Genomic DNA, 23215 nt, shown 5'->3' on the forward strand with positions numbered 1-23215 from the left:
TGGTTAAAAACTAATCCTATTGTTTACAAAAATGGTGGCAGAAAGCCGATAGCCTGTTGTGTTAGATTTGACAGATTAGACGATTAAACGAAAGTACAACACAAAACCATCATAAATACACAAATATTCTTGGCTATACAATTATTATAATGATATGAGTAAATAACATATCTGTAATAATGTTCACTTTATATGTTTGCTGCAAAGCAGTGGGTTGAAATTATTTTCTCAGTCCAGTCAGCTCTGTTGGTGGCTTGGAGTCACAGCCATCTACGAGAACCCTTGAAATAATTTTTCAACAACGGAATCAGAGAAAAGTTAACTGTTTTCAGACGGTTTTTGCCACCACTTCCGTGTGTGACGTAAGCAGTGACGTTGTCAAAGGATTAGTCTGTACTGAACCAGTGGTAGGGGGCCCTCTGCAGCCACTTATGTTGCTTATTAGGCAGGACTGGTGTCTTGGCAATTTTTGACTCCCCATGATGGTTATGGTTAAGGGTAGGTGTAGGTGTGGCCCTTAAGGAAAGGGACCAATGATTCCCTACAATGTTTAGGGGTGGACTTTAAGGATAGAGACCAATCAGGTAGCTGGGAGTAAAAACTTGGCGGGGAGTGTTTTGGCACAACACCGGCACTGCAGATCATAAATATTTCTGGGTTGTCTTGATTGCACAGCCCTCTTCAGGTCATGCCAGAGAATATCAGTTGGGTTAAGGTCAGGACTCTGAAGACACTATTTTTTTTTAAACACGTTTGTTTACTTGTGTGCTTTGTGTCATTGTCTTGTTGCATTACCCAACCTCTCTTAAGCTTGATGCCACAGACTGCTGCCCTGACAATCTCCTGTAAAATGTCTTTAAACACTTTTGAATTAATTGTTTTCTCAATTACTGCAAGGCGTCCAGGCCCTGAGGAAGTAAAGCAGTCCCAAACCATGATGCTCCCTCCACCATTCTTCACAGCTGGGATGAGGTTTTCCCAGAAATGTTGTGGAACATCCAGGTGGACTTGAGTACACTTGTGTTTTTTTTTGTTGGACAGCAGTGGTTTCCTTCGCTATGTCCTTCCATAAACACCATACTTGTTCAGTTTTTTTCTGATAGTGGACACATGAACAAATACTTTCACAGTTTGTAAAGTTTTCTGGAGATCTTTTACTCGCACCTCTTTTTGCATTGACCGTTGTTCTCTTGTGATCTTCGCAAGACAGCCACTCCTAGGCAGAGTAGCAACAGTCCTGAAATTTCTCCATTTGTAGACAATTGTCTTAATATTAAACAAGTGGCTGCTGGCAATGATGAAGACGATGAAATGAAGAACCCAAGTGCAATTTATTTACAAAAGTGAAATCCAATAAACCCTAACTATAAACATGAATGAAACATAAACATAAACATGAGCTCGACTTAAACTCGACTTAAACTCGACTTAAACTCGACTTAAACTCGACTTAAACTCGACTTAAACTGAAGACGTTACCAAACACAATACCTGACAAACAACAATGGAAAACATCAGGGCTTAAATACTTGGATATGGGAGAACATAAACCAATGAACAATCAGAACTCTAAACAAAATAATCAAACAATGAACCAATGAAAACAAGACACATGAACATGGAGGGAAAACAGTACATCACATGACCAGGAACACATGACATGAAACAGGAACTAAACTTTTCCAAAATAAAAGACATGAAAAACATGAATCAACAAAATACACATGACAACTATGGATTTAGAACACCCAGGTGTTTTTTCTAGCTTTGTGCATCTCTATAATGTGTCTTCTAAGGTCCTGTGAAAGTTTATGAGATCGAGGCATGGTTCCAACTTACAAATCTTTCTTGAGAAAAAAAAAAATTGTCAGTAAGCAGACTTTGTATAAACCACACATCCCATCTCATCTCCTTAATTGAAACACCTCACTACAATTAGCTTTTGGAGAAGTCCTTAAGAGGTTCACTTACTTTTTCCAGCCTGAACTGTGAATGATTATTCAATGTCTTCAGTAAAAATGTGAAACGAACAACTGTTTGTGTGATATTATTAGTTTAGTCAGATTGTGTTTGTCTATTTTGTGACTTAGATGAAGATCAGACCACATTTTATGAGTAGCCTAATCGGTGCAGAAATCCAGGAAATTCCAAAGGGTTGACAAACTTTTTCTTGCAACTGTAGTTACTATGAAATCACATAAAATCATATAAAAGACATTTCTGATCCTCAAACTGTCATTCTACCCTGTCATTTCGCATTTCCAGGGTGACCAAATATAATCTAAGTGGTAATGACCGTATTGGGGACAGAGATAGAAACAAGGATCTCCCTGATCTTAACACTTTTATAAATATATTATTTAAGGTTAAAAAGTTAAGCTGTAAAGTCTAAGGAGGGGGACAAGCCCAAAACAGAGAAACTGTGGCACATGTAACATTTTGAAAGAACGATACACTCTTCAGTTTTCACTATTGATCCTCCAATGTTGTTTGAATCTGAACTATGTACAAAATTATAAAGCAACAAAAAGACAGTACAAAAATAGATTTATGAAAGGTTATTTTCATATTTCATCTCGCAATGTTGTTCAGGGACTCGCTGACATCATTATTCTAATATCTCCCTCTAGCGGCGTGGGAAGGAACTGCTCTTTTTTCCCACATTCGCTCAGCAATCAGGAAACATGGCGACACGAGTCCTTCAGAGACTGGTCAGCGGCCTGACACAGCACGCCAGAAATGCGCTTCCACCGAACCAGCACCTGCGGTTCGCGATCAGGTCAGATGACATTTTGACAGAACAAACTGTCTCAATACATTATCATCACGTGTCCTACTGCTTGGCGCGAACTCATTTGTTTACCTTCACGACCAGTCACTGATTTACACGTTATTTGTAGCTAGCGGGCTAAGTACAGCTCTTAATTTTTAATTCGTGCTATATAAAGTACACCCCTTTGGCATTTTATTTCAATGTTTTCCCATTTAGAATAAATGGAGTTTGTCTTGATTGCATTTCTTTGTGTAGTCTCAGGGAAATTGCATAGACACATCTCACAGTGCAGCTTTAAAACTTTATGGAATTTTTTGCAGAAAGTTGCAGCAGTGTGAATGTCAATTTTTATTTGTATAGTACTTTTCACAACACACATAGTTTCAGAGCATCTTTACAGGAAATCATGGATTAAAAAAAAATGAAACTGTAATATCTTTAATGTCTTACAGTAATCATTGTGTAGTTTGATTAAATATGATTATTAAATGTGTATAAAAATAAATAATTCAATAATAATTGTATTTAGAACCCATGTGAGCAAGCCGAATGCGACTGTGGCCATATGATGTTGGTTAATGGAGAAAAATAACCTTGGGAGAAACCAGGCTCACTGTGGGGGCCAGTTACCCTCTGGCTAATCAGCATGAATATAATGCCAATAGCAGTTATTTATGTCCAGTGCAGGTCATGGTTTTAAAATTGTAAATTAAGCGTTAAGGTCCAGTGTTTTAAAAAGAAAAATAAAAGATTTTCATATGAACTTTAAGATGAATGACTAATGTCTTTGTAGTCCATCCTGGATCAGCTGCAGAAGTTTACATAGATTCATTGTCCTTTGTCAGTTGGCTGATTAAGGCTTTTGTTGGCAGTTAATTGGTAGTCTATGTATTCCATTTCAAGAGTGTAGTCCATCAATAGACAAAGGTGATGCAGACAGAGATCAATGAGGTGCATCGCAGTTCAACCGGCAGGTCATTTCGGTGAGGTTCGTTGAGGTCCATCCTAAGTCCAAGGTTCAGGCAGTGGCATATGAAGTATCCCATGTCTTACAGTTGGAGTTGGCATTAGTTCATCATCTGAAGTCAAAAAACTGAAGCGATGTCTGGCTAGCACTGGCTGTAGTTTGTCGTCATCTCTCAGCGACATATAGCAGTGGAGTCCGACACCAAGCAGGAACGGAGCTGGAGCTGGATCTGGATCTGGCAGGCTCTGGTAACCTCGGGATATGAATCCCGGAAACAAATAGAATAATATTAGCGTAGATGCCATAACATTTTATGCAAAGTTATAGATCATGATAGATGCTTCTGTTTCCGGCAGACCTAACTAAAGCAGCCAAGAGTTGATGGATAAATTAGCTGTATGCCTGGCTAAATAGATGAGTCTTTAATCTAGACTTAAACTGAGTGAGTGTGTCTGCATCCCGAACAGTGTTAGGGAGACTATTCCATAGCTTAGGAGCCAAGTATGAAAAGGATCTATCCCCTTTTGTGGATTTTTATATTCTTGGAATTAACAAGCCAGAATTTTGTGATTGTAATGAACATCACATATATAGCATTTAGAAGGTCACTTAAGTACTGTGGAGCTAGACCATTCAAAGCGTTGTGTGTGGTTAACAGAATTTTTAAATTAATATTAAATTTAACAGTCACAACACAAATTTAAATTAAACACCTTGGATTGTTGTGGTTATTTTCTATGAGTTTGCAAAAATATGCTGATCTGGCAGCTTTTAAAGGCTGTCTGTAGCTACAGACACTATCCTTCCATGCACCGCGAAATACCTCTAATTTTGTATTCTCCCACTTGCGCTCCATTTTCCGCGCTGCTATTTTGAGAGCATGAGTGTGATCATTGTACCATGGTGCAAGGCTTTATTCTTTCATTTTCTTTAATCGAAGGGGGGCGACACTGTCAAGAGTGCTAGAGATGACTGTATTTATTTTTTCTGTTATTTCATCAAGTTCTTCTAGACTTTTTGGCTTACTGAATATGTGAGACAATTCTGGAAGATTATTAGTGAAACTGTCTTTAGTGGTTGAAAGAATAGTTATACCTGAACGATAGCATGGTGTAGATTGAGTGACATTAGCTGATCGCAGCAAACAAGAGATGAGGTAATAATCTGAGATGTCATTGCTCTGTGGTAGAATTTCTATAGTATCAACATCAACTCCATATGACAGAATTAAATCTAGCATGTGATTATGGCGATGAGTTAGTCCTGTCACATTTTGTCTGACTTCAAGAGAGTTGAGAATATCGATAAATGCTAATCCCAATGTGTCATTTTCATTATCTATTTGAATGTTGAAGTCACCATCAATTAAATCTCTATCTACATTAACTACTAGATTAGATAGAACATTTGCAAATTCACCATGAAAACCAGAGTATGGCCCGGGTGATCTATATACTGTAGCAAGGGTAAAAGATGACAGAGATTTTTGTATTTATATCTAATGGTGTCATATTAAGCATTATTAGTTCAAAAGACTTAAACTTATATCCTGTCCTCTGAGTAACACCAAAAACGGCACTGTAAATTGTAGCAACACCTCCTCCTCGATCCTTCAGACGAGGCTCATTTTTATAACAATAACCTGAGACAGTAGATTAATTTATACTAATATATTAATCCAGTTTAAGCCAGGTTTCAGTCAAACAGAGCGCATCCAAACTATGATCTGTAATAATTTCATATACAATTAGTGCTTTGGTAGAAAGAGATCTAATGTTTAGTAGCCCTACCTTTATATGATGTTTATCTTACATTTTTTATTTATTTATTTTTTTTTTCAAGTTTGACCTTAATCAGATTTTTTTCTAAATGATTTGGTGAGAGTTTTGTGTTTGGTAGTTCGGGGAACAGACACAGACTCTATATGATATCTGGGTGATACAGTCCCTATGTTTTGTAGTTTATGTGACCTTTGTGATGTCTCAAGGCAGCTAGCAGATATTTGGATTAACCAGTTTGTCTGCTTCCTGACCTGTGCCCCAGTTAGTCAAATACTATCACTATTAAGACTATGAGCCCATTTACTAGAGAGGAGAGTGGCACCTTCCCTGGAGGGATGGAGTCCGTCTCTGTTTAGCAGGTCAGGTCTACCCCAAAAACTCTTCCAATTGTCTATAATCCTATGCTATTCTCCAGACACCACTCAGACATCCACCCATTCAGTAACACTAATCTACTATAAACCTCGTCACCACGACAAGTAGGGAGGGGCCCCAAGCATATTACAGTGTCTGACATCATTTTTGCAAGTTTACACACCTCTTTAACATTATCTCTAATGATCTCTGACTGGCAAAGCCATACATCATTAGTGCTGACATGCATAACAATTTTAGAAAATCTACGTTTAGCATTAGCCAGCACTTGTAAATTTGATCTAATGTCAGATGCCCGAGCCCCCGAAATGCATTTAAAAATGTTGTCTGGAGTCTCTATTTCCACATTCTTTAAAATAGAATCACCAATTATTAAGGCTCTTTCAATTTGATTATCAGTGGGGGCATCACTGAGCGGGGAGAATCGATTGGAAACCCTAACAGGAACAGGAGAGTGGTGTCGCTTTGCTGAGCGAGTATGCCGCCGAGATGTCACCCAATCGCCCTGCTGCGGGGTTTCTTCAGCCGGAACCAAAGTGTGTGTGTTGCTCGCTGTTCTACCCGCATCCGAAACAGGATCTACTGGCTTCTCTTTCTCACCTACCTCCACTAGTGTTCAGATCCGTGCCTCTAGCTCATTAACCTTCTCCGTCAGCCTGACTAATTCCATACATTTATCACATGTAAATCCCTCACTGCCGACGGAAGAAGCTGTAGTAAACATGAGGCATGTAGAACGGTTTGCTCATTAAATGTGATCAACTTGTGTCCACACTCAACAACGTCACCCCATTAAAACTGCAATATTTGGGGTCTAGGTAGCTCAGCGAGTAAAGACGCTGACTACAAACCCCTGGAGTCACGAGTTAGAATCCAGGGCGTGCTGAGTGACTCCAGCCAGGTCTCCTAAGCAACCAAATTGGCCCGGTTGCTAGGGAGGGTAGAGTCACATGGGGTAACCTCCTCGTGGTCGCTATAATGTGGTTCTCGCTCTCGGTGGGGTGTGTGGTGAGTTGTGCGTGGATGCCGCGGAGAATAGCGTGAAGCCTACACACGTTCTATGTCTCCGCGGTAACGCGCTCGACAAGCCATATGATAAGATGCTCTGATTGACGTCTCAGACGTGGAGGCAACTGAGATTTGTCCTCCGCCACCCGGATTGAAGCAAGTCACAATGCCACCAAGAGGACCTAGAGCGCATTGGGAATTGGGCATTCCAAATTAGGGAGAAAAAGGGGAGAAAAAAAAAACTATATATGAATAAATGATGCAGCTAAAATTGTGTGGGTGTGTTGGTATGGATGTCAGAGTGTGTTTTGTATGTGTGTATTGAGAAGTGTGTGTGTGTGTGTGTGTGTTAGGGGTGAAACGGTTCTTGGTAAAAAAAAAAACGAACCGTACAGTTCGCCACCCACGATTCGGGAAGCATTAGCACCGCGGTTCACCTGAAGTTTATTGATGCATCTGGAGCACAAGGTTTTGTGAAGAAAATAAAGTGTCAAATAGACACGCACAGTTACAACCTCTGCTAATGCACCTGAATGGATCTGTAGATGGATACGCTCCACCTGTGTTTCACGTGGGTCATCTTGATGACATCACTGTTCTGCAAGCATTGTGTGTTGTTCAAAATGGCAAGTGGCGAAAACGAGCCCCTGACTGAGAAGCCCCATGCGTTATTCAAGTCTCCTGTCTGGAAACATTTTCTTTTTGCAGTCAATTACAACAGCAATGGTCATAAAACCTTTACAAAACAGGCACTGTTTGCAGACATTGCTCGACACGAGTGCTGTATACTGGTAATACATTGACATATGGTCATTTACGGCGAAATCACTGGGGAAAGATAGCTCACGCCGTGCACACACACCCTTTCGTTTTTAAGCAAGCACTCAATGCTGATTCGGACAGGCATAAAACAGTAACTTAAGCGATTGAACTTAAGCGGTATTAAGTTAAAATGTTGATTTATTAATCAGAGAAAAGGGTGTTTTAGTTAAAGACCCAGTGAAAATTAACCTGGTTTTACTGTAGTAACATTGTAACAACCATGGCTGCTGTCACCATGGTTTTCTTTGCAGAAATCATGGTTTTGATACAATTAACCATGGTTTTACAACAGTAATACAGCAGTTTCCATATAGTAACCATGATTATACTATATATTGTAAACATGACAGTAGCCATGTTGATTTTGTGGTTACTATGTTTTTATAGTTAAACTATGGTTACTGTAAAACAACAATTTTTATTCAGGGCAAACCTGTTGAAGTGTTTGTTACCAAATAGAGTATTCTTACTTTGGATTTGGCAGTAATATTTTTTTTCCTTCTGTACATTGAAAATACTGAACCGTACCGAAACCATGACCCTAAAACCGTGATACAAATTGAACCGTGAGAAATTTGAACCGTTACACACTTAGTGTGTGTGTAAAAAACAACTGTGGCATTATTTAAACAAACTGGCAGTGAAATATATATATATAATATATAAGTCATTGAAAGTAGAAAATAATATTAATATATCATATTTTTATGGCAGTTTTTTGACGTGGACATTTTTGTCCTCTAAGGACCTCTGAGTAACTTTTTTAAATTGACGCACAAGGGTTAAGATGAATCACTTATGATGTATTATTCCTCTTGTAAGTTGCTTTGGATAAAATCATCTGCCAATTGAATAAATGTAATGTAAATATTATATCTTTGACAATTTTTAATTAAATAATAATAATAAAAACAGTATAAACAACAAACTATGTGCTTAAATTATATATATTATATATATATATATATATATATATATATATATATATATATATATATATATATATATATACTACAGTTTAATAGTAAAGAAAGTTTAAACCAACAGAGACTAATAGGGTAGCTTGTAGTGTATTATGCAGCGGTCGACCGATAGTGGATTTTGTCGATATCGATAACTAAGGTGGTGGAAAAGGCCGATTACCGATTATTCTCCTGATAGTAAAAAAAAAACAACAACAACAAAAAAAGTAGTCTTCCCTTACTATGACAGGTACAGATATAGAGGCTACAAGAGTCCAAAATTAGTAAAATTCCAGATGCAGTTTCTTTTTCAACCAAAATCCCAGTAATGACAAGAAAAAAATCAAGATTATAACATGGGACTTTTACCTATAAACAAGACCGAAACACACCAGGACTCTTATTTTGAAATGGCGAACACTAGGCTCCTTTACTATGATCTATATTTAAGTATTTACCACATAAAGCCTATTATAGCCTATACATTCACCAGGTTATGGTTTTTGTATGTGTGTGTGTGTGTATATGTGTGTGTGTATATATATATATATATATATATATATATATATATATATATATATATATATATATATATATATATAATTTAACCAGGTGAAGTTTAATGGGAAATAAGGTTTATTATTATTTACAAGATATGAAGTTGGAGACACGATATATGTGCTAATGGGGCACATTTCCATATAGTCTGTTTTTTTTTTTTTTTTTTTTTGCATTTCCACATTATTATCTAATCAAAATATGCATTGAAGTGAAGATAAAAATAAAGAATAACATTGTCAATGATAAAAGGTTTAGAGACAGCAAATCCCTACAAGGTGTCAGTTTTATTTCACCTCTAGAGGCCGCTGTTTTACTATAGAACCAAGCCGTTGTAACTGACAGAGGAACACAGAGGAATAATAATAATAATTAAAAAAAATATTGGCATAGATTTTTTCCAATAACCGATAGTTACAAAAAGCAACTATTGGTACTGATTCATTGGTTAAACCGATATATCAATCTACCTCTAGTATTACGTTTCACATGACTCTAGTTAAACTGACACACCAACACTGAAATAGAAAGGTGTATTGTTGGTTATATAGCTATTATGCTCTGGAATAATAGTTATGATGTGTTTAATTTATTGGACATTTATTGCTCTTTGTTTCATTAGGAGTGCATTTACAAACAAAAGTCGTGAAGACAGCTGGATCAAGTCTCTTTTTGTACGAAAAGTGGATCCCAGAAAAGACGCCCACTCTCACCTGCTTGCTAAGAAAGAAGACAACAACCTCTACAAAATTCAGTGTATGTTTTTGATCCCACATTCTTAAATCTTTTTAGATTTAGAGAGATTACATTGCTGAATTCGATTTTTTTTCTTGGAAATTCAGATTAAGGGGGATTATGTGTAGATTTTTTCCCTCAGCCAGAAGAATCACAGCCTGTTGCCATCTGAACGACCCATAACTTGCCTTTCTTTTACAGTTCACAATGTCAAGCCAGAGTGCCTTGATGATTATAACAAACTCTGGTAAGATTATGTTGAGATGACATAAAATAGTGTGTATTCGTGCATAGAGAAATTATTTATAAATTCAACCTTGAATGTAAACTGGTGTGTTTAATTAAATAACTAAATATTACGGCTGTCAATCCATTACAGTTTTTAATCAAATTATTTACATGACCTCCCAATTAAATAATAGAAATGATCGCATATTATTATTTGTTGAAGAGGCCTTCAAAGAAAGGTAATTCAATATAAACAATACATAATTCAAATAATTATAAATATTCAGTGCATTCAGAAAGTATTCAGACTCCTTATCTATTTTAAATCTACACTCCATACCCCATAATGACAAAGCAAAAACCTGATTTTTGATAACTTTGCAAATTTATTAAAAAAGAAAAAAAACTGAAATATCACATTGAGATAAGTATTCAGACCCTTTGCTATGACACTTGAAATGCAGCTCAGGTGCACCCCATTTCTCTGGATTATCTTTGAGATGTTTCTACACTTTGATTGGAGTCCACTTGTGGATAATTCAATTGATTGGACATGATTTGGAAAGGCATACATCTGTCTATGTAAGGTGTCACAGCTGAAAATGCATATCAGAGCAAAAACCAAGCCATGAGGTCAAAGGAACTGCCTGCAGACCTCAGAGACAGGATTGTGTTGAGACAGATCTGTGCAAGGCTACAAAAACATTTCGGCTGCATTGAAGGTTCCCAAGAGCACAGTGGCCTTGATAATGCTTAAATGGAAGAACTTTGGAACAACCAGGACTCTTCCTATAGATGGCCGCCCGGCCAAACTGAGCAATCGGGAGAGAAGGGCCTTGGTAAGAGAGGTGACCAAGAACCAAGTGGTCACTCTGTTTGAGCTCCAGAGATCATGTGTGGAGATAAATAGTATTGATTATAAAATATTATTATTTCATATTTTATGATTCTCTCTATTAAGCTCCCAAAGGAAAAGTTCTTCAATAATGTCAGATCCACCTTTTCACTCATAACAGTGTGAAAGCGCCCTCTGTCTGCTTGTATGAATGTAACACATCATTAAAAAGTGTTTCGCCGCTGTTCAAACGCTACTCAGACTGCATTATTGATAAATGTTTTCCATCTGAAAGGACTAAATTTAAATGAAACAAATTAATCTCTTCAGTAATCCAAATACTTTTTGAAAGTAACTGTATTCTGATTACTTCTAGTGGAATACAGTTACTTATATTTTGTATTTTATATACGTAACACTGCTACATGTATTCCGTTACTGCCCAACCCTGCGTATGGGTCAGGAGGCATGATTAATTGTTTTTATTTTTTTACACGCTGTTATATATTATTAATCACACTAAATTAAAACATTAAATGAACAGCCCTACCAAATATATTTTGTTAATGTTACAGAATAAAGATATAATTGTACAGATAAAATATTACAGAAATAACTAAATGTCATCATTTACCAACTAATATCATTCCAAAACTGGATGACTTTATTTCTTCCGTGGAACACAAAAGGAAATTTGAATGTCCAGGCTGCTCTTTTCCTACAAAATAGATTGGTGACTCCAACTTTCAAGCTCCAAAAAAGAAAAAAAAGCACCATAATTTGTTCATAATAATAGTTCATACATAGTTCAAGTCTTCCAAAGCCAATTTTTTTGCAGACCAATTCAAAACCATATAGGTTTTACTGTTGTATTTACTATTAGTATTAATTAATTAATTTCTATGCTGACTGTAGCATCTGCACATTTCTATCTAAAATTCTATTCATGATTAAAAAGCCTTATTGTTTTGTGTTGTTAATTGGGTCTAAAATGACATCTGTGTTTGCACATACAGTGAGGATGTACTGCCATCAATACATGCTGATCCTAACTACCCCTGTGAGCTAGTGGGTACCTGGAACACATGGTATGGAGAACAGGATCAGGCAGGTGAGGAGAGACCCTATACTCACCACTTATTCATGTTCTGTTATTTGATACACTGCGCCTGCCCGGATAATTCTAACATGGTGATGAATTATGAGCTCATTTAAATTAGGGATGGTTATCTAGGGTTTTTATAATTTTTTAGCAGTTTGAATTTACTTGAGATGCAACTCCATGTAAAGACTTTTGGCATGCTTACAATCTGAAAGTCAGCTCTAGCAGAACGCCAAAACCAGCGCTCTAGATTGCGAGGAAATCACTCGCATATGCGACAAAATTTCACACTATGCGACTAAAATATGTCTGTTATAAGCCTCTGGGTAGTTAATGTTCAGATTTTACTCGTCAGTGATTGAGTTGTGTGGCGATAAAGAACTTTAGCACAGCCATCTTTTTACTGAATAAACTGGTGATTAAGAAGCTGGATTCAGCCTCGTCTTTTACTGTGTGTTGTGTTTCATGTGTGCACACTCTGAAGGAAATTGTCCTTATTTGGCTGCAGTGGTGTCGTGATTGTGCTGTCATCATTGGTTTAATTGAGCCGTGATATGCCATAGTTACGTTTACATTGCATTTAACAACGTCAACTCTTATTTTGCTTAAACTTTTCCCGGACTGTTTTTACAAGCATGGCTACAGACCAGTAACACACCTGTTGGATGTCTGTTAAGAAGGTAAAAGTGTTGCAAAACTCGAGAGCTTGTAGATTTGAATTTGAGAACTTGTACAGTAAATATTTGTACATGTAAGTCGATACACATTATGCAAGTAAAAGTTTCCTTTTGGCTCGTTCCGTGTATTGGGTGTCCAAAGACGAGATCCACACACTCTATTTTCATTTCATGTCGGTGATCAAAAAGTAAAAAATAAACAAATTCTAATCACACACTGCACGGATGAGGGAAAACCCACCGTGCAACTTCTCACTCGTTAATGTGCGCTGTGCTAATTCAACTGCCGGTTCTCTTAAAGAGACAGTACCATTTTAGTGCCTGTTATACATATCAATGTAAACTCAATGTAATTTGTACAAGTGCACATAAACAAACATTTAACAAAATGTAGTAATGTAGTAAGTGTAATAAATGTGTAAATATAAATATTTAAAGGGCCAATCATACATTATGAAATATTTTAACTTCAACAAAAATCTTGAAGCTATGCAGGGCTTTTTACAAAACCTAATGTTTATACATGGTAATTTTGATTATAATTTAATCAAAAGGGGGCCTGGATAGCTCAGCGAGTAAACATGCTGACTACGCTGGAGTCGCGAATCCAGGGCGTGCTGAGTGACTCAGCCAGGTCTCCTAAGCAACCAAATTGGCCTGGTTGCAAGGGAGGTTAGAGTCACATGGGGTAACCTCCTCATGGACGCTATAATGCGGTCCGTTCTCGGTAGGGCGAGTGGCGAGTTGTGCGTGGATACCGCGGAGAATAGCGTGAAGCCTCCACACGCGCTATGTCTCCACGGTAACGCACTCAACAAGCCACGTGATAAGATGCGCGGATTGACGGTCTCAGATGCGGAGGCAACCCGGATTGAAGCGAGTCTACGCCACCACGAGGACTTAGAGCGCATTGGGAATTGGGCATTCCAAATTGCGGAGAAAAGGGTAGAGAAATTTCTTTTTACATTATTATTTCCATCCATCTTCTATAGCTGCTTGTCCTATGCAATGCAAATTTTTTAAACTGTGACAGAGCTTTCATGATTTCTATAAATGCAATTTTTTTGACATCTTGTAAATGTGAAATTTTTACTTTTTAAAAAAGCTTAAATGTGATTAAAATGTTAAAAAGCAAAATATGAAGTAAAATGTACAATCTCGCATACTATATTGCATAAATTAATTTATATGAATACTATTTATATGTGAAGATGCCCCCATCTCCATTTGCTTACATCATTTTCAGTTTTCAGTTGCATTACGTTTACCATGTCGTCCAAAATCTGCAGAGTAAAAACAAAGGTTTACTAGCCAAAGGCGATTCATTCTGCATAGAGGGTTGCAAAACACTCTCCAAGAAGTTTTGTCTCTAAATTCATCCCCAAAAAAGCAGACTTCAAATCATGTGCTGTGAGCAATGTTGCTATTATTGACCCTTCCCTAAACCCCACCTTGAAAGTGTGTTTTACCGATCCTGTCTTAGCAACGGTTGCCGCCCGCCATTTCTCATTTCTTCATTTTATCAATGAGATTGTTTGGGAGTAATGTGTGTGGAATTTTATCAAAGTTATCCAAAAACATTTTTGTAAATGTTGTTGCTGGGTCACTTGAAATAGTGTTTTTGTTTTATACTGTTTTAATCTTGTAATAAATCTTGAGAAGAGCATGCTATGGTTAAACTATGTGTCAGTCCAATCTTTTGCCTGGATTCTGATTCACAGTCTCCACAGTTTTCAATTACATTACTGTGAAATTTAACAATTTCTTTTACAAAAAATGTCAGATAAATATGTTTTACAATGTCACTCTTCATTCCAGCCCACGTAAGAATATTATCCATTCAGCTTATGAGAATATTTTGCAAAAAGTCTTTTGCCACAGTCGCCCATTCTTTCCTATTGGAAGTTCTGCAAAGCTAGTCAGAGGGAACAGGGGTAACCAAAGAGGACAGTGCTTAGCCAAGGGTCAATTATTCATGATTGTTTTTGTTTTTTTGTTTGAGGACTATGATTGTGAGGACTAGTTTTAATGTCTCTGTGTGTGTCTGTCCATTAGTACATCTTTGGAGATATCGAGGAGGATACCCAGCCCTGACTGATGTCATGAACAAACTCAAGAAGAATAAGGTGGGTTCATGAGTGTATCTGCACCAGCTGCATGATACGAATGGCTTAGACTCTAATAGGATGAGCTGAGGGAACTAGGGACTTAGGCTTGGAGTAAAGATCAGTTTGGATGGATGTCCTGTACCTAATAATCTTTGACAAAAATGCTTCGGGACATGGACACCTGTTTCACAATTTTGTGATGTGAGGGGTTATTGTTACAACCAGAAGAGGAGACAAGAATGTAGCAGCTTTCATGGCCTGATCATACCATCACAAGCGCAACAAGCTGTTTAGCATTCATTTTATGACACTCCGACATGCAAACAATGCAAAGGAGAATGGAATTCTAGAGCAAAACAGTGCCAGCACACTTTTTTAGCCGCCTTGGTTACAGAAGTATTTTTCCCATTCATTTCGTCCATAGGGTATTTAACAATTATTTTATAAAGACTTCTAAACCATGAACCAAACCAACCAGCTCTAAGATGAAATTACAAGACTGTTTTAAGCTTTTTAAGAGCCAATGAATTGCTCATCCTATGAAGCATTTCAAATGATGTAATGGAATTATAAATGACAAAGTACAAATATACAGGTACTATATGAAACTACAGTATTGACTTATAAGTATATTAGCAATACAGTTGAGCAAAATATTCAAATATATGCAAATATATAAGTAGTTTGAGAGTGTTTGATTACGTCATTCACTATGCTGAGCACTGCCGCAAATTCCTTTTCCATGGTAACAGCAACTTCTCTGATTGGTGGATCTCTCCTTAGGATTATGGGTAGTGTAGTTCTTCACCGGGAGGCGAAGTTGAAATCACACTGACTTGTGGCTTCTACAGAAATATATCATCGCTTAACAATCTCGGAGCTCATAATAGGTCTTAGGGTTGCTAAGGAATAATCAATCTTCGATTATTTACCATTATTTGCCAATAAATTAGTTGATCAAGAAAAATTTAATCGATCAAGAGTTTTTTTTTAATAATAATAATTTAACTAAAACCAAGCACATGCAGGCAGTTTTCTTAGCAGTTCATGGTAAATTCAATGATAGTGATAATGTATAGGCATGTCCTGATAATTTGTTTTTTTGAGTATGAGTACCAATACTTCTGATAGTCACCGATACCGAGTCCGATACCTGTTTGTTTGTTTTATTTTTTCTGAACTCCATATCAACAGTTTATACCATCAAAATGTTTAAATAAATGAATTCAGTAAAAATTTAATCTAATAAAAATATAACAATTAATTTTCAACATAATATTGTATTATTTTTCATCAAATGAAGTGCTTATATACAGAACCTCACAGCACAATCTAAAATACAGCATTGGAGGTATATTTTGTCAAATAAAGTGCTGCATAACAGAGCATCAACAATGTGAGATACTGCTTAAATATGATACAAGTACTATTGATTTATTATTATTATTATTAGTAGTAGTTGTAGTAGTAGTAATACAGTACAATAGTGATATATTTCTGTCATACTTTTTTCCTTTAAATGTAGGAGCTTTCATTTTCAAGTGTTTCTGTGTTATGACGTGGCTCAAAGTGATTTTTAAACGGCAAAAGGCTGCTATTTAATTAAATAAGTATGAAGTCTGTATGTGCCTCATGCTACAAAGTGAATTTACGCTCTGCTCGCTGTCATCTGCTACAAACAGAGAGCTCGATGCTCATTGCAGTGTTTCCCCTGTATGAACCAAGGAGAGCTTTTGTATGTGCGTATTGTATTTTTGGAGGTTCAAGCTGTACACCACTTACATTTTATTATTGTTATTAGGGTTGTCGATTAAACATATTAATTCAGTACGATTTATTATATAAAATATAACATGCTAAAAAATTAATGGAATTAATCCCTGGACTATAATAAGGAATATTCCTACTAGATGTAGACCGATATATCGGTTTTACTGATATCTTATCGGTTGCTTTTTGCAACTATCAGTTATCTGAAAAAATATATGTTGATCATTGCCACAAAAAAAAAAAAAAATTATTCTATGATCCTCTGTGGTCGGCGCTGGAGGATTCTACAGTTAGAATGGCTTGGTTCTACAGTATAATGCAGTAAATTTGCCATCATATCCATATTTTTATCCTCACTTCAATGCATATTTTGTTGTTTTGATTAGATAATGTTCTAAACTATATTAAAATGTCTCCAACTTCATATCTTGTGAATAATAATAATAATAAAATTCCTCATTAAACCTTATCTTGTGAAGTTATCGGTTTCGGAAAAATCTACTGGGCGACTAATAATTCCTAACATTGGAGCAACTCAAGCTTGAAGTACTACCTGTTTTCAGCTGGGGGCAGTAAGCGCAAATACAAGATATTTGACAGTGGGATTTCTGTCTGGGAATGATGGACATTGATGACTGCTGATGTGTCTGTTCAGGAGTTTTTGGAGTACAGAGATAAGCGTGGTAAGATGTTGCTGTCCCGTCGAAACCAACTACTGCTAGAATTCAGCTTCTGGAACGAGCCAGTGCCCAGAGAAGGGCCAAACATATACGAGCTGAGGTCCTATCAACTCAGGGTGTGTATTGACTCATGTTAAAGAGTATTCATTGAACAAAGACTGTGGAATGCCACGGGTTTATCATTTTGTTCCACGGCATGAGTAATATTATTGGATGTTAAAGGAATATTTCACCCAAAAATGATAATTCCCCTCATCTGTTTTTAGATATACTGTATGTACTATGGTATTAACTGTACAAAAATCTCTACCGGTTGACACATTTCTACTGAGCATATATACTGCTATATTGGCCAGAATTAGGGCTATTGGATTTTATTTGACTGATTGTAAAAAAATTTCCCCCTCCTTAGCCTGGAACCATGATCGAATGGGGAAATTACTGGTGAGACACATTTTTTATTTTAGTTTGAAATAAATTGAATGTTCCTTGTTTCATACTGTACTGACATGGTGGCATATTTTTAGGCTACACATATGAAGTGATGTTTTCATATCCTCTTACAGATTGTAGTTGCTGAATTATGAGAAAGCATGGTAACACAATTTCACGCTCTAAAATATATAAACCAAATATGGGAGAGTAAAGGCGATGAATATACAACCAAATTTGGTCTTTTATGCCTGGCTTAATTTGACTGCTGCATCAAACACTTCACATATCAAAGAATCTGCATGTCTCTTTTTAAATGTTGATTGGATACGTCTTGCATATTTTTACAATTGGAAATTTGATAAGATTGAATGAAAAAACAAATATATAGCATATCGTAATTTAGAAGTATGAATGAAACTGGCCTCTTCCACGCAAGAGTTGATATTCAGTATTAATGTACATGGAGAATTGAGAACGGGAATTCAAATTAGATCTAGAACTGGCAGAGAGCTGAAGTTTCACGTTGTGCTCGCAGGGCTCGAGCCATTGAGTTCCGCCAGCAGAACCAGGAAGCTGTAGGAGGATTCTTCTCTCAGATTGGAGACCTGTACATGGTGCATCACCTCTGGGGTGGGTAAACTTATGTGTACAGTGCTGTGAAAAAGTATTTTTCCCCATCCTGATTTCTTCAGTTTTTGTGTATATCTCAAACACAATCTAACATAAAACAAAGGCAATCTGAGTAAACACAAAATACAGTTTTTAAATGATAATGGTATTTATTGAAGCAAAAAAGTTATCCAATAAACCAGCTAGGCTTGTGTGAAAAAGTATTTGTATATTAAAAAAGTATATTAGTTACTAAATCCCCAAATCTATGAAACTGCATTCATAATTCAGCTGGACTAGACACACCCAGGCCTGATCACTGCCAGCCCTGTTCAATCAAATCAACACCTAAATAAAACTTTTTCAGCAGCATGAAGTTGGCTAAAAGGTTTCACCCAGAAGCACACTATGCCAAGGTTGAAAGAAATTCCAGAAATGATGAGGAAAAAGGTGATTGAACTACATCAGTCTGGGAAGGGTTACAAAGCTATTTCAAAGGCTCTGGGACTCCAAAGAGCCACAGTGAGAGCCATTATCTCCAAATAGAGAAAACCTGGTACAGTAGTGAACCTTCCCAGAAGTGGCCGACCTTCCAAAATTCTTCCAAGAGCACAGCGACGACTCATCCAGGAAGTCACAAAAAATCAAAGGACAACATCTAAGGAACTGCCTCTCTCTCAATAAAGGTCACTGTTCATGACTCCGTTATCAGAAAGACACTGGCCAAAAATACCATCCATGGAAGAGTGGTGAGGCAAAAACCACTGCTAACCCAGAAGAACATTAAGGCTCATCTGAATTTTTGCCAAAACACACCTTGATGATCCTCAAACCTTTTGGAAGAATGTTCTGTGGACTGATGAGTCTAAAGTGGAAGCATTTGGTTGCAGTTGTTGCTGCTAAAAGTGGCACAACTTGCTGTTAAGTTTAAGGGGGAAGCTAGTTTTTCACATGGGTGAAATAGCTGTTGGATAACATTTTTGCTTCAAAAAAAAAATTAAAAAAATAAAAGTATATATATATATATATATATATATATATATATATATATATATATATATATATATATATATATATATTTGAAAACTGTATTTTGTGTTTTCTCAGGAGGCCTTAATTTTGTTATCTCGTTTGAAGATCTAAAACAATTCAGTATGACAGATACACAAAAATAGAAGAAATCAAATACTTTTTCACATCACTGTATATGACTTGCATATGATTCCACTACACCTGTTATTTACATTTTTTTGGCATCAATTTTTGGGCTTTTTTGTGCTTTATCATGGAGCGACATTATGGAAGTAATGTATGTAGTCATGACATCAGAGACCCTTTCATGACAACATATGATCACAACGTTTTTGAATTAGAATTGCATTAGAAACAAAGAATATGTTGTAGCTAAGCAATATTTGTAAGGTTTCTACCTTACCTATGCTGTTTTACAAACATTGGACTTTCAAAAGACAGATTGCGATCAAACATAACACTCAAGTGATTAACTGTAGATGGCATAACAAAACATCCATCGAGAGAGAAATTCTATTATAGCATCTTATGTTTAGAGGTTTTTGGTCCAATAAATGATGCTTCTCTTTTGTCAGAATTTAGTAGAAGGAAATAACTAGCCATCTAGTCTTTGATATCATTGATACTAGGGCTGCATGATATCAAGGAGATATGCGATAAGTAGTGGGATAATGCGATGGCATAATCCTATGATGACAAAACATTGGAAAACTACCCATTCAAACGGAGCGGGGCGCAACGCTTTCCGACTTATAGCACAAAAAAAAAAAAAAACATGAATGAACATCAGAGGGTATGTTGAAAGCTACAATACAACTTACTAAAATGTGTCAACTTTCATGTAGTTGCCAAATCTGTAAATGTTGAAATGACATGAAGAAAATGAATCTGGAATATCTTGTGCTTTTCTCCTGCTTTGGGTCTGTGCCTATAAACTGCACACACACCAAGATCGCACGCGCATTCTATTTTTGACATTCTGCATCTCCATAAACGTTACTTTTTAAAGTGTTATCTCAAGCCCTTGCAAAATGTATATTTTGATAAATGTGATATATATCGTGCAGCCCTAATTGATACACTCTGCTAACTTGGACAATTGGAACATTTAATCAGGTTTTGAGGAAATATAAAACTAAGTATCTTCATAATAAGAGTGAAATCTAATTCCTTGGTTCTTGATAATTTCTGTATTTCCATCGAACTATTTTTATGCAAATGTAAAATTTGCACTTAAGATAACCTTATTGGGAACACTTGATATGTGCATAATCTCTCAAAATTCGCTTAAAAGTTTGTGCACTAGGCAGAGATGGATTTTCTAAGAGATTCACTTAAGGTGATGGAAGCAGTTTATTTGCAAAACGATGTCATGATTTGACTAATTGTCAAAATAGGTCCGAACTTGGCACACAATTCTTCGAACATAGCCCATGACATTCGTAAGTGTTTAACCCACTGCTGTTCGTTAAAGTAGGTACTCACAATCCACCAAAACAGTTTTGAGCTTGGGTGCTCTCAGCTTTTCCAGCCCTCGTTATATGGAATATTACACTCATTCTTTTTTTAGACAAATTCTTAGAAATGCACTTAAAAAATATTAAACATTTGATGGAAACCCATCTAATGTCTCCCAAGGGAAGCATATAAAAGGAGAAAAGCAGAGAACCTAATACTGAGCCTTGTGGTACTCCATACGTAACTTGTGCTTGATCTGACATTTCCTTGTTTACACAAACAAAGGGGTAGCGGTCAGATAAATAGGACCTAAACTATGCTAATGGCTGTCTGCAAATGCCAGCATTATTCTCAAGCCTAATTATTCTCCAAGAGAATGTCATGATCTATGCTGTCGAAGGCATCACTAAGAGAGATGCAGCCATGGTCACATGATAAAAGCAAGTCATTGGTAACTCTGAGGATTTAAATGGCAATTTGTCTCGCCTGACCACTTGTGATCAAATTACTTGAGATGGATATATACAGAACCATAATAAAAGAATGATTCTAACCATTTGGACTACTTCCTCCTCTCAGCATACAAAGACCTGCTGTCTAGAGAGGAAACCAGAAACGCAGCATGGCAGCATGATGGGTGGGATGAGGCTGTGTATTACACAGGTGAGTCTTACTTTTTAAAATGTGAAGTCTAAACGATTATGTGTATGAAGGCTAATAAAATCATGTTTTGTTTTCAGTTCCTCTGATTCAGCATATGGAGTCGAGAATAATGATTCCAATGAAGACCTCTCCTCTGAAGTAACCTGTCAGAAACCAGCTACACCTCTTAAACTGATAGTTCACACAAAAATTACAATTCTGTAATAATTTACTCACACTCATATTGTTCTAAACCGGTGAAAGGAGTCCCCATTCACTTTCATTATATGACAGAATGACCAGGATATTCTTAAGAAATTCACCTTTTTTATTCCACTGAATCATACGGGTTTGTAAAGAAATTAGGATGATTATGTTTTCAGAATTTTCTATTTTTGTGTGAACTATTCCTGAAACGTACATTTGGAGATCCAACGAACTGTCTGTCAGAGTTTGAACTACCATGGGATTCTGATCAATCTGAAATTTTCAATGGCTTATCCACACCCATTTCCATGTTTAGTTTTTTCCCCTGATAATGCACTTATTAATGATGTTTGGTTTAAACATTCAAACAAGTGGTTATTGCCCCTTTAGGATTAATAAAGTTGTATGAAATGAAGTAAACTGTCTAGAAATGAAAAGAGATAATGGTTTGTTTCCAGATAGTAAGAGAAACCCTGTGTTTTTTTTTTTTTCCCTTTTATACAAGATGATTTTTGTTTGCCATTTTCCATACAGTGTCAGCAAGGTTATACCATGACAAATCACTGCAGTTTTCTTTAAATTCTAATCAGTGCTAACATGGCAAGCTTTGTTGGTGAAGGACACAATGATTGAATGGTATATTGTTAATTTCACTTAAACATTAAGTCTTTCTGAACTGTTACTGAACTTCATTGTGAAACTTGATTGATTTACAATATTATTGAACATCCTCAGAAATGAGTGTGCGTGTGGTTTTTAAGGATGTTTTAAACTTGAGTAACAATCAACATATATTAATGACACATTTCATTTAGCTAAAAGCTTTGAATCGTACTTTACGGAGAATTTCAAACCTCGCTGAACTACTCACCAATACTGTGAGCTCTCAGTACTCAAGATATAAGTAGTTCCGAAGTGTGTTATGTAATTTAACACCTATTACTTTGCTAATTTAGTTGTAGTGAAATGTAATTCCTATTCCAACCTACTTTGATGTGTTTGTAAAACAGTTACATGCAAAAGTCTTAGTTTAGATTTCAGGTTCTGTATTTCTTTATTTTCACTCTTTTAATTAGGACAAATTAAGATTTGTGGTCTTAGCTTTAAAATTCTCATTTATATGACAGGAGTTGGTGTATATTAATAAACTATAATTCTCTGATATCATAATAGACACACAGATATGGTTTCTAGGACATTTCAATGTGGTTGCAGAGGTTTTCTGAGATGTTCTCAGCGCGCCGCTATGCAATTTCTAGGTGTTTTTTTAGGGAGATGGGGTGGTTACCAGGGTGTTGCTATGCGGTTGCTTAGGTGTTCTGGCTGATTGCAAGGTGGATGCTTATTGGCCCAAGTCGAATTATGAGGCCACCCCTCTTCAATGTCCCTGATAGTCTTTATGATATTCTGATGTCTAAATATGGCTCGGATCCCTTCTTTAATGCAAGTCG

General features: G+C 36.5%; 1 protein-coding gene across 1 annotated transcript; it reads left to right on the forward strand.

The window, feature by feature from the left end:
* The first annotated feature begins 2662 nt into the window (after positions 1-2662).
* LOC127429050 (protein NipSnap homolog 2-like) lies at positions 2663-22912 on the forward strand. The gene is made up of 10 exons (XM_051677800.1): positions 2663-2779; positions 9869-10002; positions 10183-10228; positions 12061-12155; positions 14879-14949; positions 17357-17497; positions 17794-17825; positions 18352-18446; positions 21495-21578; positions 21656-22912. The coding sequence occupies exons 1-10, from the start codon at positions 2685-2687 to the stop codon at positions 21718-21720; spliced, it is 858 nt and encodes a 285-aa protein (XP_051533760.1). The 5' UTR covers positions 2663-2684; the 3' UTR covers positions 21721-22912.
* Positions 22913-23215: the final 303 nt, after the last annotated feature.

This window comes from Myxocyprinus asiaticus, chromosome 38 (assembly GCF_019703515.2).
Source record: "Myxocyprinus asiaticus isolate MX2 ecotype Aquarium Trade chromosome 38, UBuf_Myxa_2, whole genome shotgun sequence".
Lineage (NCBI taxonomy): Eukaryota > Metazoa > Chordata > Actinopteri > Cypriniformes > Catostomidae > Myxocyprinus > Myxocyprinus asiaticus.

Coding starts and splice junctions, on each gene's coding strand:
- LOC127429050 (XM_051677800.1), top strand. CDS start 2,685: ATGGCGACACGAGTCCTTCAGAGACTGGTCAGCGGCCTGACACAGCAC. Junction 12,156..14,878: donor TGGAGAACAGGATCAGGCAG/GTGAGGAGAGAC, acceptor TCTGTCCATTAG/TACATCTTTGGAGATATCGA. Junction 18,447..21,494: donor CATGGTGCATCACCTCTGGG/GTGGGTAAACTT, acceptor TCCTCCTCTCAG/CATACAAAGACCTGCTGTCT.